General features: G+C 38.6%; 1 protein-coding gene across 3 annotated transcripts in view; it reads right to left on the bottom strand.

Moving 5' to 3' along the window:
- LOC124552616 overlaps positions 1–17,685 on the bottom strand; it is a 145,867-nt gene that overhangs the window by 24,917 nt on the left and 103,265 nt on the right. For all 3 annotated transcript variants that reach the window (XM_047126941.1, XM_047126942.1, XM_047126943.1), the window contains exon 8: positions 10,971–11,195. In XM_047126941.1, the coding sequence (XP_046982897.1) occupies positions 10,971–11,195 (225 nt within the window). The remainder of the gene's footprint in view (positions 1–10,970; positions 11,196–17,685) is intronic.

The raw sequence follows: 17,685 nt of genomic DNA, 5'->3' as shown, positions 1-17,685 counted from the left end.
TGAATACATTGGTTATAGCAATCTACAGAATTCCTGGATGTGCGGTAACAAAAGTGTTTTTAACCAAATTCGAATGCCTCCTGGAAAAACTCCAGAAAGAAAGTAAGAAAAAAGTTGTTATAGCAGCAGACTTCAACTTAAATGTCTTAGTTGAAAGCAATGATTCCACAAAATTTCGTGACTTAATTCAGAAATCTGGTTTCAAGCTAAATTTTTCTGAAGGCACTAGGGAAAACAGCAGATCAGTGACCTGCATTGATAATATTATTACTAACTACATATTTGACAGTGGAAATAAGCACAAATACTGCTTAGACTTGGGTTATTTCAGATCACTCAGCTCTGTTTATTGAGCTCCCAAAAGCAAATAACCGAAAGTCTCCAGAAGTGTGTATAAAAAGGGATCTTAGTAAAAGTAAAATGGATTTATTCCGCAGTAAATTAAGTATAATAAGCTGGCCTGTAGACTACAATAGTTCAAGCTCGATTAACTATGACAAATTCTTAAATTGTTTCTTAGAGGTATTTAATGAATCATTTCCTCGTAGATATAAGCAAAAGAAGGTAAATGGTAAACTCAAATGGATTACAACAGGAATAAAGATCTCTAGTGCCAGAAAGAGAGAGCTCCACAATGAGTTAAAATCAAACAGAAATCCAGATTTTGTCATTTATGTCAAACAGTATAAAGCTGTATTTAGGAAAGTTGTAGCGGCAGCTAAAAAAATGGCAAATAATAAATTCATACGAGAACACAGAAATAAGACAAAAGCAGTGTGGTCAGTTGTTCAGTCTGAACTAGGAGCCAAAGTAAAAATTCATGAGATTTTGAAAATTAGACATGAAAATGAAATTATAGTAAACCCTGTTCAGATGTCAAGTTGTTTCAATGAATTCTTCCTAAACGTAGTAAGATCGGATGTGGATATGACATTCTATCAGGGCATCACAAATTTGGAAAACAGCCAGAACACATCTTTTACACAATTTGAAAAAATAACCCAAAGGGATGTGGAAAAGGAAATATTGTCTCTAAAAAACAAAACCTCACATGGGTGGGATGAAATAACAACATCTGTAATCAAGTATGTGTATGATATTATTTCCCAACCACTGTCAACTATTATAAATCAATCTTATGAACAGGGATGCTTTCCAGAGGTATTGAAATATGGTGAGATCAAACCTCTATTCAAGAAAGGATCGACAGAAGATATGGGGAATTACCGCCCTATCTCTCTCTTGCCGGTCTTCTCTAAAGTGTTTGAAAAGATTGCAGCAAAACAAATTAATAACTTTCTTACTGTAAATGATATAATTTTTAAAAACCAGTTCGGATTCCAACAGGGTAAAAGCACTGCGAATGCTATAAATGAGTTTATCCAAAAAATATGCTCCATGTTACATAAAGGTAGAAAGGTCACAGGTATATTCTGTGATCTGACTAAAGCTTTTGATTCAGTGAACCATGCATTACTCCTCCACAAATTACAGATGTATGGAATCAGAGACACTGCTTTAAAATGGTTTAGCTCTTACCTGTCAGGTAGGAAACAAAGAGTAATTTTAACTTCAAATGGAACCAATTATTCATCAGACTGGAAAACAGTTCCCCAAGGAGTCCCACAAGGTTCGATATTGGGTCCCTATCTGTTTCTTTTTTACGTAAATGACCTACCACTTGCTATTGATGCTCATTCAGTCTTATTTGCTGATGATACATCAGTTCTAATTGAAAATGAGGTATCTGAAAATATTCCAGAAAAAGCCAAAAACACTTTAGAAAAACTTGAATCTTGGTTCTAACAAAATGGACTAAAACTAAATGTAACTAAAACCAAAATGATGCAATTTGAAGCTAAATCAGTAGAAAGGAGTGAAATAAAGATAACTTGCAATGATCAGGATATCACAGAAGCAAACCACGTGAAGTTCTTCGGCCTAAATCTTGACAAAAATTTAAATTGGAAAGTACACATAGATTACTTAGCAAATCAACTGAACAACTTAGCATTTGCAATGTGTATTTTGTCAGGTGCCACAAACATAGATACCAGAAAGATAGTTTATCACTGCTACTTTGAGTCAGTTTTTCGTTATGGCAGAATCTTCTGGGGAAATTCAGCAAATGTCACTAGGCTCCTAGTATTACAAAAGAAAGTAATTAGAAACATGTGTGTTGCAAAAAAACGGGAATCCTGTCGACCACTGTTAAAAAATTTAAAAGTACTATCTATCCCCTCACTTTACATATATATGAGATGGTGGTGTTCCTATATAGAAATCAACATACACTAGACAATTTCCGTTTTGACCACAACTACAGCACTCGCCACAGAGATAACTTCAAACTTCCAACACATCGTTTAAAACTTTATGCCCAAACGCCAGAGTATATGGGGTTAAAAATTTTCAATAAAATAAAAGGCAGTAATATATTTAAAATGGAGATTGGTTCACTGAAAAGATTGCTCTTTACTCTCCTGGTGGAAAAGTGTTATTATTCTGTCGATGAATTCATTGAGGACAGCTTCACAATCTGAACACAGGGATTGTAATACATTTATTATTTTATGTACATGTGTAGCTGTAACTTAGAAATGTAAAATATAATGTAAACTTTTGTAGTTCTCTTAAAAAAGTGAAAAAAGTTTCTTTTGTAAACCTTGACATGTCTCCTGTACATCAAATCAAATGATTTGAAAATTGTATGTAATGAGATGAATAAACCACATAACATAACATAACATAACACAATTCTATGGTTCCTGTATTGAGTGTGTCTGTAAACAAGCACTGCGCACGAAGCCCGAGTCAGTTAATGGCTAGTAGTTACAAAGGGCACAACCTATGTTCCATCACAACCTATGTTGCATAATGTAATTTTCAGTTCATATCCAGTAGCCAAAATGTGACCATTTATTTTATTAATTTTAATCAAGCTGTTCAAAGCTAGCAGTTATTACACAAATAATCTATATCTCCTTATGTAATTTTCAGTTCAGTCTGCACTATGTGGTCCAAATATAAACATCACATAGCTAACAGTCAGCTAGCACCAAACTAAAAGTGAAGTCACTATGTCTGTCAGAGTCATGTTAAATAATGTGTCAGACTGTCACCAGTAAATTTTGTCAATGTTTGTTAATTGGCGTTGTTTACTGATCCATGACAAATACTAAGACTTGAACATGTAACAAAACTGATGATCAAAGAGAGAGTAAGGTATTTCAACAGATACAAAGAGACTGGAAATCAGTTGCTGCAGTATTGTGTGCCTTATGTAGGAAATGTTCATCAAAACTATTAATAGCAGGATGATGATCAAAGAGGAGAAGTTATGAGACTTCATAGTCACAATTCTAGGTTAGTAAAGCAACAAGATTATTCCATAATGTAAACATCTCTCTCGTGTCTTAGCTGGAATGGAAGATTGAGATATTCACACTTTCTTACTTGTTATTAGTACCCAAGTCATGTAATATCGTGTCAAGTAAAGAAACACGATAAATGACGTCATGTTGTATAACGTGACACACACCCTCGTGTCATCCAACACAACATTTGTCATGACGTGCAATATGACGCAACGTGTCACTAAAGCTTACAGTGCATGCTTCCCCTTGCTGGTATACTTCCTACTATAAATGCAGCCCCACTCTTGGATACTTCCTATTAGCGATTCATCACACTCTCCAGCAGCATATAAATGTGGGTGTATTCGTTCTTACATTCCTTACCATAAATGTAACAGGGTGTGAGTTTGGAGGAGAAATGGTTTCATCACTGAAAAAAAATCCAGAAATCAAAACAGTGTTTTAGCATTCCCCCTGGAACAAATCCACCCACAGAATCTTACCTTCTCAGGCAAAGTTTTTTAGCTATTACATGTATGCTCTTCAGCCATATGATATAAAAAATTGTTTGTTATGGCTGATGAATCTTCTGCATTTTGGGCTAGCCTATAAATCTGTGCCAACACATTGCAGCAAAGATAGCTTGCTGCTCTGAGGAAAAAGAATTAGCTCGTAAAAATGTGTGAATATACAAAGAAGTTTTGATTTAAAAGTCTCTGAAGCTGCAAGTTAAGTCAGAAAGCTGGTTTCCTTCTTTAACATCCCTAATTCTGCCTATGACATATTCACCTTCTTTGTGCTGTGATAGGAACCATTTTTCATTCTGGTTCCTAACTTTTACTCTCATATAATTTTTACTTTCAGCCGCAGTAGCTTGGCAACCAATGTAGATTTTTGTTGAGTTGGGTGACAGCTGATCTGGTTTAGTGTTATTTTTTTCCCTTTTGAACCATGTTGTTTATATCATGGCAACAGATAAAGTTTTTACAAAACAAGAGGACGTCCATTTGTGGCATGTATTTGTTTATGTTCTTACCAAATATGAACCAATTCACCCACAAGTTTGAAACACAGAAGCGGCGTGCATAATAAAACTCTCAGAAATGTGTGTTTTGCACACAAAATCTGAAAGAAGCTAGATATTTGAAAGTGAATTTTCAACATAATCATAGGAATGCATTTTTTATTTATCTGATTCACTTCAAACCTTCCGCACATAAAATTCACACAATAACAAAATTTGCGTGCTAAAACAGGAACTGAGCGCTAACCCCCACCCCAAACTGCGATTCTGCGCACGGTTTTTTCAGACATTTTTGTTACAGCGTGGAGGACCCCCTCGAGGGGCGGGCAACACGGACAGTTGTCCAGGTTGTTAAAATTTAGGGACGTCATTTTGACTGTAAGTGTGAGAAAAATATTGATGAACTAAATATTCAGTAATAGAAAAACAATACTTCATGCAAACATAAAATGTAAGTTGTGGTCATGTTAGTGGTTTGAGTCATGTCAGTTAGTAAATTTTCATTATTGTTATAACACCTCTCACTGCGTAGCCTGTTGCTGTGCCATCGAGGGTGTCTGAGCTTCACCACTGTCTGCGGTGGCAAAGGTTCTCCATTCGCTCCAAAACACCACTGTCATTATTTATGTGGCTTACACGAGCTGTGCATAGAAATCTAAGGCAATGTACCCCCACAAACCCACCAACAAACTGTCAGATCCCTGATATGCAGAATCAGTGATGTATATCATTGCAGAGAAGGACAAACAAGCTATTAAGCAAGTGGACATAATGTTTTAGATCGTCAGTGTATATGTCAGCTTAATTGTTAGACATTCTCAGAACACACATTAAAATAAATTTGCAGCAGTCTTTGAAAAAGTTTTATCTATGTGAATGTACATATAAACAGAACAATATTTATTGCTAATCGATCACTGGTATATAACTTGCTTCTGTCATTTAGGCATTTTGCGGCATTTCAACTTGCACATGAAAATGACTAGAAAGCCGAAATCATTACTGTGTGAAATAATAGTAATTGACAGATCAATGATGGAAATTTCTTTTGAAACGTTTGTGTATGTAACGGCAATGCCAAAAATGCACAGTTATAATTGTGAACTTATACACTCATTCCCTTTCTGAGCAAGTCGATTCCACTTGAACTGTTTATTGCAGAAACAGCATTTCTCTACTTTTATTCATATTTTCATTATTACAGAGGTAATACCTACAGTTTTATATAGAAAGAACACGTCTACCATATATAAAAACACAGCATTAATGTAGGTAATATTCACATCTGGGAAAATTTTATACATGATGGACGCTAAGCAAAGTCCAGATGAAGTTTGCTCATTTACCTTACACGACATTAATAGTGAGTTACTACGTCCTACCAAGTACCTACACGTATTTTCTGATGGGTGCCCCAGCCAGAACAAAAATAACACTTTTGTTAGATTTCTCCAAGCCCTCTTTGCAACTGGAAGATTACAAAATGTACAATATTATTTTCTCATACAGGGTATTCTTTCACGCTATGTGACCGTGATTTTGGTGTTATAAAGAGAGAGATTCACACACCATCCAGAATCTATTTGCTGATTGAAAATGTATAATTAATAGTAGCTTTGAACAAGAATAACAGATTGACTGTTAAAATGGTACAGGCAGTGAACAATTTAGATTTTCACAATGGGTGGTGGCCAAATTACTTCAAGAAACCAGTACTTCCAGTGAAGTCTAGGGGAAGAATAGTGAAAAAAGGTCAAAAAGTAACGTTCCATGTAAGTGAATTTATGGAGTTTTAATATGAAGGTCATCAAAATGGACTCATTGTTCATAATTTTAAATTGATGCTTTCTACAATCAACTGCCCTTTGTTGCCATGTGCTCCAGATTTTTCACAAGGCTATATAGAAATAAATGAGAAGAAACTGACATAAGGAAACTGCAGCCATATTTACCAACAGAATATTGTGACTTTTATGATGACTACTGCCTACACCATTCACAACAGCTGGTGACAAATTATTTTAATAAAGCTCCATACACATATAAACAAGATTTTTTTATCTTCTCATTCTTTATTCAGTTTCTAACAGTGTAGCTTTATGATGTAACAGAAATGTCTTTATTTCTAACAACGAGTTCCATCTTGAAATTTGTGAGTCATAAACATAGTAATTTTTTTGTTTACTAATAAGGGAACCTCCCCATCGCACCCCCCTCAGATTTAGTTATAAATTGACGCAGTGGATGGGCCTTGAAAAACTGAACACAGATCAATCGAGAAAACAGGAAGATGTTGTGTGGAACTGTGAAAAAATAAGCAAAAATACAAACTGAGTAGTCCATGTGCAAGATAGGCAACATCAAGGAGAATGTAAGTTGAGGAGCGCCGTGGTCCCGTGGTTAGAGTGAGCAACTGCGGAACGAGAGGTCGTTGGTTCGAGTCCTCCCGTGAGTGAAAATTTTACTTTCTTTATTTTCGCAAAGTTACGATCTGACCATTCATTCATTGACGTCTCTGTTCACTGTGATAAGTTTAGTGTCTGTGTTTTGCGACCGCACCGCAAAACCGTGCGATTAGTAGACGAAAGGACGTGCGTCTCCAGTGGGAACTGAAAATATTTGATCGCAAGGTGATAGGTCAACCGATTTCTCCACTGGAAAACACGTCTGATATATTCTATACGACACTGGTGACGGCATGTGCGTCACATGACAGGAATATGTTGTCGACCCACCTAACTTGTACACTTGCCGAATGGGTAAAAAGAATCTTCTACCTTGCCCAATTTAGGTTTTCTTGTGGATACGATAATCACTACCAACAAAGTGATGAAAACATAAGAGTTTGTCACATAAACTGCAACAAATGAATCCAAAAGTCTCACACTCGCACACTTTTCCCTGTGCTGTGTCAAAACATATGTTTTTAACGTTTTCAAATTTTTCCGTGTGTAGACCGTCAAATCCTGCATATGTCCAAGCAAATCTGAACATGTCCTGGAATTTTGGAGAGCAAGGTTGATTATGTGTGAGTGCCTGAACTTTGATAATTGTCTGAAAATAAAAAATTAAAATCTTTGCTGGAAGGAAGACTTGAACCAAGCACCTCTCGTTCCGCAGCTGCTCACGCTAACCACGGGACCACGGCGCTTAGGAGGTCTGTCTGTGCTTGAAACTGCTTATCTTGCGCATGGACTACTCAGTTTGTATATTTTGCTTATTTTTTTCATAGTTCCACATAACTTCGTCCTGTTTTCTCGATTGATCTGTGTTCAGTTTTTCAAGGCCTATCCCTGTGCCAACTTATAACTAAATCTGAGGGGGGTGCGATGGGGAGGTTCCCTTGTAAGAACCCCTGCCATAGGATAGGAAAAATGGGTCCTATGATCTGTTAGCAATTTAAAACTTTCTGTAGTAAGAAGGAAAGTTTCTAAATTCATTACAGACTACTAAAATCGATTTACTGTCTTTTGTTTTCTTAGTCATTACCGTTTATTTCAGGAAAAAGAAAAGCGCTTCTCCGTCACTTTTAAAAATTTCTGTAGCCTTTTGAATTTGTCTCATAGTATCGAAAAAAATGTAAAAATATTTGCACTTAGCAGTAGATAACTAACTAGGAAAAAAATCCATAGCTCTCCTCACTGGATTACCCCTTACAGAATGTTTTTCTCGTCACCTGGAAAATGTGACATTCACCTGTACCTGACAACAGACAAGTGAGCTGCAGTGGAGAATCAGGAGTTGGGTCTTCGAGTATACAGAGATGGCAAGTTTGGAGATGATGTCACAGGGCTCAATCGCGAGTTTACAGTGAGTGCTCATATCTCTCTCTCTCTCTCTCTCTCTCTCTCTCTCTCTCACACACACACACACACACTCACACATGCAGAACTCTTCACACACATGGCACGGCCACTATTGTTGGTGGGCAGAAAGGCTCAATTGTGGAAGTGTGCAGGGAGATGGCTGAGAGAAGATGGCTGCCAGGTGCAGCATCACAGAATGCGATGTGGGAGAGTAGAAAGCAAAGAATGGGAAATGACTCTGCAGGCATGATAGGAGAATCACAGATGTGTGTGACACTGACGTGGGAGCAGGAAAGAGGATAAGCAGTTGATGACAGACACTTGCAAATGATGAAACCGTGGGTGCTGTGGGAATGAAGAATACATTGCAGGGAGAGTTCCCACCTGCACAGTACAGAAAAGCTGGTGTTTCTGGGAAGAATCCAGATACCACGGGCTGTGTGGGAATTACTGAAGAAGAGCATACCAAGGGCTGTGGCACGGTCAGCAACTGGGTGCTCTGGCTGACACACTGCACCAGTTAGGCAGTGGTCATTTGTGTCCACGGACAGCTCGACCGTGTTCACATCCACACAGAATGCTGCACAGTTGTTGCAGCTATGTCAACGGACCACATGGCTTTCAGAGAATTAGGTGGGTAAGAAATACCTGTGATAGGACTGGAGTGGGTGATAGTGCGAGGACATTGGGGTAAGTCTTGCAACAATGCCTATTGCAAGGGTATGAGAGATGGAGAAGGTATTCTTTTACATTGTTTTTTAATTCTGGGGTTTTGAATTTCCTGTCTGATGTCTACCACCAACCTGTTACAGACTTCCATATCAGAAGTTTTGCAGATGTAAAATATAGATGTGAATTTCAGAGTTCATCCTGATTTCAATTCTGTTATTAGCCACAAATACCAATAAGGAGTATGTTTATTGGCACCAAGGGCATTCATACAATACTTTGTGTGGTGGAGGCACGGAGGGGGTTGGTTGGTTGGTTGGTTGGTTGGCTGATTTGGGAGAGAGGACCAAACAGCCAGGTCATCGGTCCCGTCAGATTAGGGAAGGATGGGGAAGGAAGTTGGCCATACCCTTTCGAAGGAACAAGCCCTGCATTTGCTTGAAGCAATTTAGGGAAATAATGGAAAACATAAATAAAGATGGCCAGTTGCAGATTTGATCAGTCATCCTCCTGAACCTGTGTGCAAGTGTGTGTGCGTGTGTGCGTGTGCGTGTGCGTGTGCGTGTGCGGTGAGGGGGGGAGGGAGGGGGGGAAGTTGAACTAGACCTGGAGGTTTGGAGTATTTTCAATACTTTGGAAGACAAATGGCAACTTGTAAGCAGCTATAAAAAAGTTCCAGTTCCAACCCTGTTAAAAACCTGCTTAATACTGACTAAAAAGGCACCTGATTACATTTTTTCCCCCCCGTTTCCCAAGAGCCAGGCTCATGGGTGTGCAGGGGTAAGCATACAGCTCACAAGTGTACGGTTGTAGCTCACTGTCGAGGACGACTGTCCACAGGCACAAGTGGTGAGTGGCCCCGAAGAATGTGGTGTGATCTTTGTGCCATAGGATTACCCGGCCTACATAAAAACACATACTGACTGCAGGTGAGCCAAAGGGCACGCGCAGATCCTGCGCACTGTTGGGCAGCATTTGATCAGTACGCCATACAGTGTTCTGGAAACCGATCGATTATCAATTTTACACGATATGCTTTCACACACATCTGAAAAATAAATATTATTGGACCTTAATTTCACTTAACCTGGATATTATGACCTAATATACTATGGAGTGAAATTATGCTAAGTGTGTAGCAAGTGCAAAGATGACAAAACTGGGCTTTTGGTTAACTTATCCACATGATAACAATACAAGGAAAAGACAGAGTGCCATGTACCATAAAGATGACATTTTGAGTTGCAAACAGGAACAATGGGAAGACACTTACACATTAGCTTTCAACCAAAACCTTCTTCACAAAAAGAAACACACACACACACACACACACACACAAACACACACACACAAGCAAGCACATCTCACACACGATTACCATCTCTGGCAGGTTGGACTGACGGCGAGGGGAGGAGAGGGGATGGCGGCGAGGGGAGGAGAGGGGATGACGGCGAGGGGAGGAGAGGGGATGACGGCGAGGGGAGGAGAGGGGATGACGGCGAGGGGAGGAGAGGGGATGACAGCGAGGGGAGGAGAGGGGATGACGGTGAGGGGTGGAGAGGGGAGGAGAGGGGATGACGACGAGGGGAGGAGAGGGGAGGAGAGGGGATGACGACGAGGGGAGGGGATGACGGGGTAGAAGGAGGGGGAGGGGTGAGAGGGAGGGGGGAAGAGAAGTGAAGGAACTACTGTCAGCTGTGCCATCCAGACACAGTATTTACTGCAAGTAAGCAGATTATCTCGGCACACTCCCCAGCCGACTCACATTCCCACCTAGCACCACACGTCTGCAGCCCCTGTCTACATCCTCCACACTCAGTAACTTTATAGGGTGAACGTTGTTGTGTATCCACATTGCCCATCAACATGAATCAGTTATACGGATGTGTGGTGCCTGTTCTTTCCAACATATCCGAAAGAATAGACACCATGCATTCATATAATCAATCTTCTCCTTATATTGTTGATATTCAAAATTGAAGCTTCCACTGTTTGATTTTACCCACATGCTAATTATTACCCACCTGGATGCCAAGGAACTTCACATATGCAGCTTCATCCAATGTGTACTGACTGATGTCTACCTCTAGTACAAGTGAGGAGTGAGAACGGTACCTGAGGTTTATAAGCCTGTCAGGGAACTTGGCGAAGGGCACAGCTCGGACGTTGCAGGAGTTGAGGTTGAGGCAGCGCAGATTGGTCAGGTCGAGGATGCAGGCGAGGCCCGGCTGGAGTTGCGACAAGTTCATCTCCTCCATGAGCAGCGCACGCAACACTGGAAGCCGCGCGAGGTACGGCATCAGGGCACCACCCAGGCCTTCACATGCGGACAGGTCCAGGCTGCACAGACAGACAGTGACGTCTAGAAAGAAACAACATTCTGTCTACACAGAAGAGTGACTGACATACTAAAACAATTTTACACGAGAGACTCTGATCAAAATCGACTACTCATGGTGGTTGCACGTCACGTACCACAGTGTAAATCTGCCGCTAATCCTTTTACGATTGGATCGGTGACACTGATATGCAGTAACCAATAATCAATTGATTTTGCCAAGTGTAAATTTTTAAAATCTATATACAAGGTGCAGCCCAAATGTTCCTGTAATACACCAGTAAATAAAATTACAGTCTATCCTGATCTCTCACCCCCTCACTACCTTCAAAATAGCCCCATTGGGCCTCTATATACTGCTTGCAGAGATTTTTCATGAACTGAAAGCTCCCTGCAATGCATTTTTTCAAGAGTGTGTAGTATCACTTGCGAATCGGCTAAAGCCTCCTCAACTGTGTGGAATCTTCAGTCTTTTAACTTGAGTATCAATCCTGGGGAACTTAAATAATAATAATAATAATAATAAATGCCTATAAACATCTAGGATACAGACAAATAATAGGAATAGATAATACAAATATTAAAGAAGAACTAAAAGAAAAATATAGACAAAGACTAACGAAAATACTGAAAACAGAATTGACAGCAAGAAACAAGACAAAAGCTATAAATACTTATGCTATACCAATATTGACCTACTCATTTGGAGTAGTGAAATGGAGTAACACAGACCTAGAAGCACTGAATACACTTACACGATCACAGTGCCACAAATATAGAATACATCACATACATTCAGCAACAGAAAGATTCACATTAAGCAGAAAGGAAGGAGGAAGGGGATTTATCGACATAAAAAACCTACATTATGGACAGGTTGACAATTTAAGAAAATTCTTTATAGAATGAGCATAAATTAGCAAAATACACAAAGCAATCACTCACTCATATAAATACATCGGCTACACCATTGCAATTTCATAACCACTTCTACAACCCTTTAGATCACATAACATCAACAGATACGAAGAAAGTAAATTGGAAAAAAAAAAAAAACACTACATGGCAAGCACCCGTATCATCTAACACAGCCACACTTCAATCAAGACGCATCCAACACAGGGCTAAGAAAAGGCAATATATACAGTGAGACGGAAGGATCAAACAATAAACACCAGATATTACAGCAAGCATATTGTTAAAGATCCCAATACCACAACAGATAAATGCAGACTTTGCAAACAACAAATAGAAACAGTAGATCACATCACAAGCGGATGTACAATACTAGCAAATACAGAATACCCCAGAAAACATGACAATGTAGCAAAAATAATACATCAACAACTTGCCATACAACATAAACTAATAAAACAACATGTTCCCACGTACAAGTATGCACCACAAAATGTACTGGAGAATGATGAATACAAATTATACTGGAACAGAACCATTATAACAGATAAAACAACACCACATAACAAACCTGACATCATACTCACCAATAAAAAGAAGAAAATAACACAACTGATCGAAATATCCATACCCAATACAACAAATATACAGAAGAAAACAGGAAAAAAATTGAAAAATACATCCAACTGGCTGAGGAAGTCAAGGACATGTGGCATCAGGATAAAGTTGACATTATACCAATTATACCATCAACTACAGGAGTCATACCACACAATATCCACCAGTACATCAACGCAATACAGCTACATCCAAACGTATATATACAACTACAGAAATCTGTAATTATTTATACATGTTCAATTACCCGAAAGTTCCTAAATGTAACGTAACATATACCGTACAGTTAAAAGGAAGTCACGCTTTATCAAGATCCGCGTCACTTTCCATTTTTAACCAGACATAACGTCTGAGAAAGAAAAGAAATAATAATAATAATAATAATTTTAAGAAAAAACCTTCAAAACAAAAGACATGGCGATCACCTAACAAGGACATAGGTGAATTCCAAATTGACCATATTGCAATCTCGTATCCATGTCACAAAGAAATTTTAAATGTTCAAGTTCGTAAAGGCGCCAATATTGACTCAGACCATTACTTAACCCGTGTGAAACTAAAGCTAAAACCCCAAAATTTCAACAAAAGGACACCATTAATCCCCAAATTTGACACCAGTAAAATCCAACCATCATTATTAGCAGACGAATTTGACAAAACAAGTGCACAAAATTGGGAACAACTCAAACACAAGATTATCAAAACAGCTCAAGATCAAATTCCTTTACGAAAACACAAGAAACACGCTTGGTGGAATGAAAACTGTGATCATGCAATCAAAGCCAGACAAGAGACATTTAAAGCATGGAATAGCAACAAGACAGAAGACACATATGATACATTCCTGACAACTAGAAAAGACACTTCAAAACTAATTAGACAAACAAAAAGACAATATGAGAATAGTCAACTCTTAGAAATTGAAGAAGATTTTCAGAAATACAATACCAGAAATTTTTATAAAACTTTTAAAACCAAAATAAAGGGGTACCAACCCCAGAATCTTTGCTTCAAGAAGGAAAATGGACAGTTGGCTCTTAACAACCAAGAAAATTGCAAAGAACTTTCTAAATATTTTAAGAATCTTCTAAATTGCCCCGAGCCCACAGAAAGATTTCCACCAAAAATTCCCCAACAATGCAATCCAGTTTCACTTGCACCAAATGAAGAGGAAATCATTAAAGAAATTCATAGGTTGAAAAACAACAAAGCATCTGGTGAAGATGGAATTGTTGCAGAACTTTTAAAGGCAATTGGTCCAAAAACTGTTAAAGAAATTACTTCAATCATGCAAAACATTTGGCAAACTGAAAAAATTCCTGATGAATGGAAAACCGCCTTGATTCACCCACTTCATAAGAAGGGAGACAAAACTGATGTTAATAATTACAGAGGAATTTCTCTTCTTCCAGTCACATACAAAATCCTCTCTCAATGTCTTCTGAACCGAGCACAACAACAACTTGAATGGAAAATTGGCGAATATCAAGCAGGTTTCAGGCCAAATAGATCTTGCCCAGAACAGATTTTAGTCCTCAAACTAATTCTCAGACATCAAAAAATTTACAATAAAAAACTAGTTTGTACCTTTGTAGATTTTAGAAAGGCGTATGACTCAGTGGATCGTGAATCTCTTTTCCAAATTGTGAAAGAACAAGGCCTGGATCCTAAAACCACGGCAATTATCAGAGACACGCTAACTGGTACAAAATCAAAAGTAAAGTTCAGAGGAGAAATTTCAGAATCCTTTGAAATAAAAACAGGCGTGAGGCAAGGTGATGGACTCTCTCCGTTGCTATTTAACTGCGTTCTAGAAAAAGTAATACAAGAGTGGCGCGAACGAAAATTTGAGTTCAAAATTGACCAACCAGTGAAATTAGGACGAACAAATATTCGAATAGACTGTTTGGCCTTTGCAGACGACTTGGTTATTCTAACGCAGGACATCCAAATTGCTCAGAAACAAATAGAAATTCTTAAAGAAACAGCAGAAAGAGTAGGTCTCCAAATCTCATTTGAAAAAACACAGTATATGACTAGCAACAAACTGGCACCCAAACTTTTGGAAACTAAGTATGGAAAAATCAAAAGAGTTTCGCAATTCAAATATTTAGGTGAAACAATCTCAGAGACTGGTCTAGAAAAAATTGGAAATGAAATTCGTTGTCAAAAGATGGAGACAGCTTTTAGACTTACAAAAGACATCTACAACAAAAAATGTCTCTCGAGGTACTCTAAATTGAGACATTACAACACGGTCATAAAACCAGAGTGCCTTTATGGGGCTGAAACGCTAATTTTAAACAGAAAAAAGGACATTCAAGAAATCCAAAAAAGAGAAAGAAAAGTAATCAGAAAAATTCTAGGTCCAAAATATACTGAAGAAGGAACATACAGGCTAAGAGCAAATAGTGAAATTCAACAATACACCAGCATATATTCGGATATGAAAAAACGCAGATTAAAATTTTATGGGCATATTAAAAGAATGGATGCTACCAGACTAACTAAACAAGTAGTGGAATTCTACGAAAATCGAAGTAAAGCTAAATTTGAGACAATAAAATGGATTGCTGCTATAAAAGAGGACATGAAAGAGGCAGATATAAAACAAGATGAAATTCAAGACAGAAAATTATTTAGGCAAAAAATTCATGACTGGGTAGTTGGTCAAGCTGAAAAACCAAAGAAAACTGGAACCACATGGTCTGATGAAATGAAAAGAGCTCATTCCGAGAGAATGAAAACAATTTGGGCAGAGAGAAAGTCTAAAAGAAAATAACTGAATGCCCCGTGATTGTACTTCGCGTGGTCCAGTAGGGCCCAAACGTGAATAATAATAATAATAATAATAATAATAATAATCACTCAGTGCCAGGTTGGGAGAGTACGGCAGACAGGGAACAATTTTTAATCTGCTTTTCACCAGAAACTGCTGGATGATCAATGTAGTGTATAACCAATCGCCCATGCGCTACTTTTCCAGGTTTTTTTCCTTACGTTCTTCCTCAACTGCCTCAGAGCATCATTGTAGAACACTGCATTGATGGACTGACAAGAAGGGTCAAATTCCTTATGAACAATTATTTCCATATTAAAGGAACAGATGAGCATGGATTTCACAACACTCCTCACTTGCCAGTCTTTCTTGGCATGAGGTGATTATGGACTCTTACACTGTGTCGACTGCTCCTCGGTGTCATGATTACAGCATTCATCACCAGCAACAATCTTCGAGAGAAAGTATGATTCACTTTCTAGCCTTTCATGAAGTCCTCTGCAGACTTGTGATGCTGTTTCTGCTAATTGCTGAGAATTTGCAGACCAAAGTTTATGGCAATCCATCACTTTTGCAGTTCATTGAATGAAATCCTCCTGACACAGCCATAAGACAACCACACAAAATTGCATGTGTTCCGGATGGTCTGTCTACAGTCTTCCAGCAAAGTATTTTGTACAGCAGCGGCATCTTTAAGAGTGAAGCCAGTAGATGGTAATACAGAGTGAAGATCATCATCACATGATGTTCTACCATTTGGAAAATGTTTAAAGCAGTTGTAAGTCTGACTCTGACTTAAGGTGTCTTCCCCAAATGTTTGCTTCAACATGTTACGTGTTTCAGCCACAGTTTTTCGAAGTCTGAAATAATTCAAAGTCTGAAACAAAAATTTATGCACACACATTGTTCCTGGACACCCAACAATGTCAATTTCACAAAACATGCAATACATGACAATGGGAACTGTGCATAAAAACTACATGCAATCACCTATCAAAAAGCCACTTGAGATACCGGCTCATGAAGGTTCAAAAAATGGTTCTGAGCACTATGGGACTTAACACCTGAGGTCATCAGTCCCCTAGAACTCAAAACAATTTAAACCTAACTAACTTAAGGACATCACACACATCCATGCCCAAGGCAGGATTCGAATCTGTGACCGTAGCAGTCACGCAGTTCCGGACTGAAGTGTCTAGAACCAAAAGGCCACCGCGGCCGGCGGCTCATGAAGGATATGAGGTATCACCTGGTGGTGTTTTGTCATACTTGCTACACTCCAGGGTCTACACAAATATTTTGGGAGCTTTTAGAGAGCATCTCTTAGTTGCTGCAGGCTCCAGTTGCCATTTCTATGAAAATGGACTAGTACTTATTTCTAATTACAATGTTGTTGTTGTTGTTGTTGTGGTCTTCAGTCCTGAGACTGGTTTGATGCAGCTCTCCATGCTACTCTAACCTGTGCAAGTTGCTTCATCTCCCAGTACGTACTGCAACCTACATCCTTCTGAATCTGCTTAGTGTATTCATCTCTTGGTCTCCCTCTATGATTTTTACCCTCCACACTGCCCTCCACTGCTAAATTTGTGATCCCTTGATGCCTCAAAACATGTCCTACCAACCGATCCCTACTTTTAGTCAAGTTGTGCCACAAACTTCTCTTCTCCCAAATCCTACTCAATACCTCCTCATTAGTTACGTGATCTACCCACCTTATCTTCAACATTCTTCTGTAGCACCACATTTCGAAAGCTTCTATTCTCTTCTTGTCCAAACTAGTTATGGTTCATGTTTCACCTCTATACATGGCTACACTCCATACAAATACTTTCAGAATCGACTTCCTGACCCTTAAATCTATACACGATGTTAACAAATTTCTCTTCTTCAGAAACGCTTTCCTTGCCATTGCCAGTCTACTTTTTATATCTTCCCTACTTCGACCATTATCAGTTATTTTGCTCCCCAAATAGCAAAACTCCTTTAGTACTTTAAGTGTCTCATTTCCTAATCTAATCCCCTCAGCATCACCCGACTTAATTCGACTACATTCCATTATCCTCGTTTTGCTTTTGTTGATGTTCATCTTATATCCTCCTTTCAAGACACTTTCCATTCCGTTCAACTGCTCTTCCAAGTCCTTTGCTGTCTCTGACAGAATTACAATGTCATTGGCGAAC

This window comes from Schistocerca americana, chromosome 10 (assembly GCF_021461395.2).
Source record: "Schistocerca americana isolate TAMUIC-IGC-003095 chromosome 10, iqSchAmer2.1, whole genome shotgun sequence".
NCBI classification, from domain to species: Eukaryota; Metazoa; Arthropoda; class Insecta; order Orthoptera; family Acrididae; genus Schistocerca; species Schistocerca americana.
This window is presented reverse-complemented; position numbering and strand designations above follow the sequence as displayed.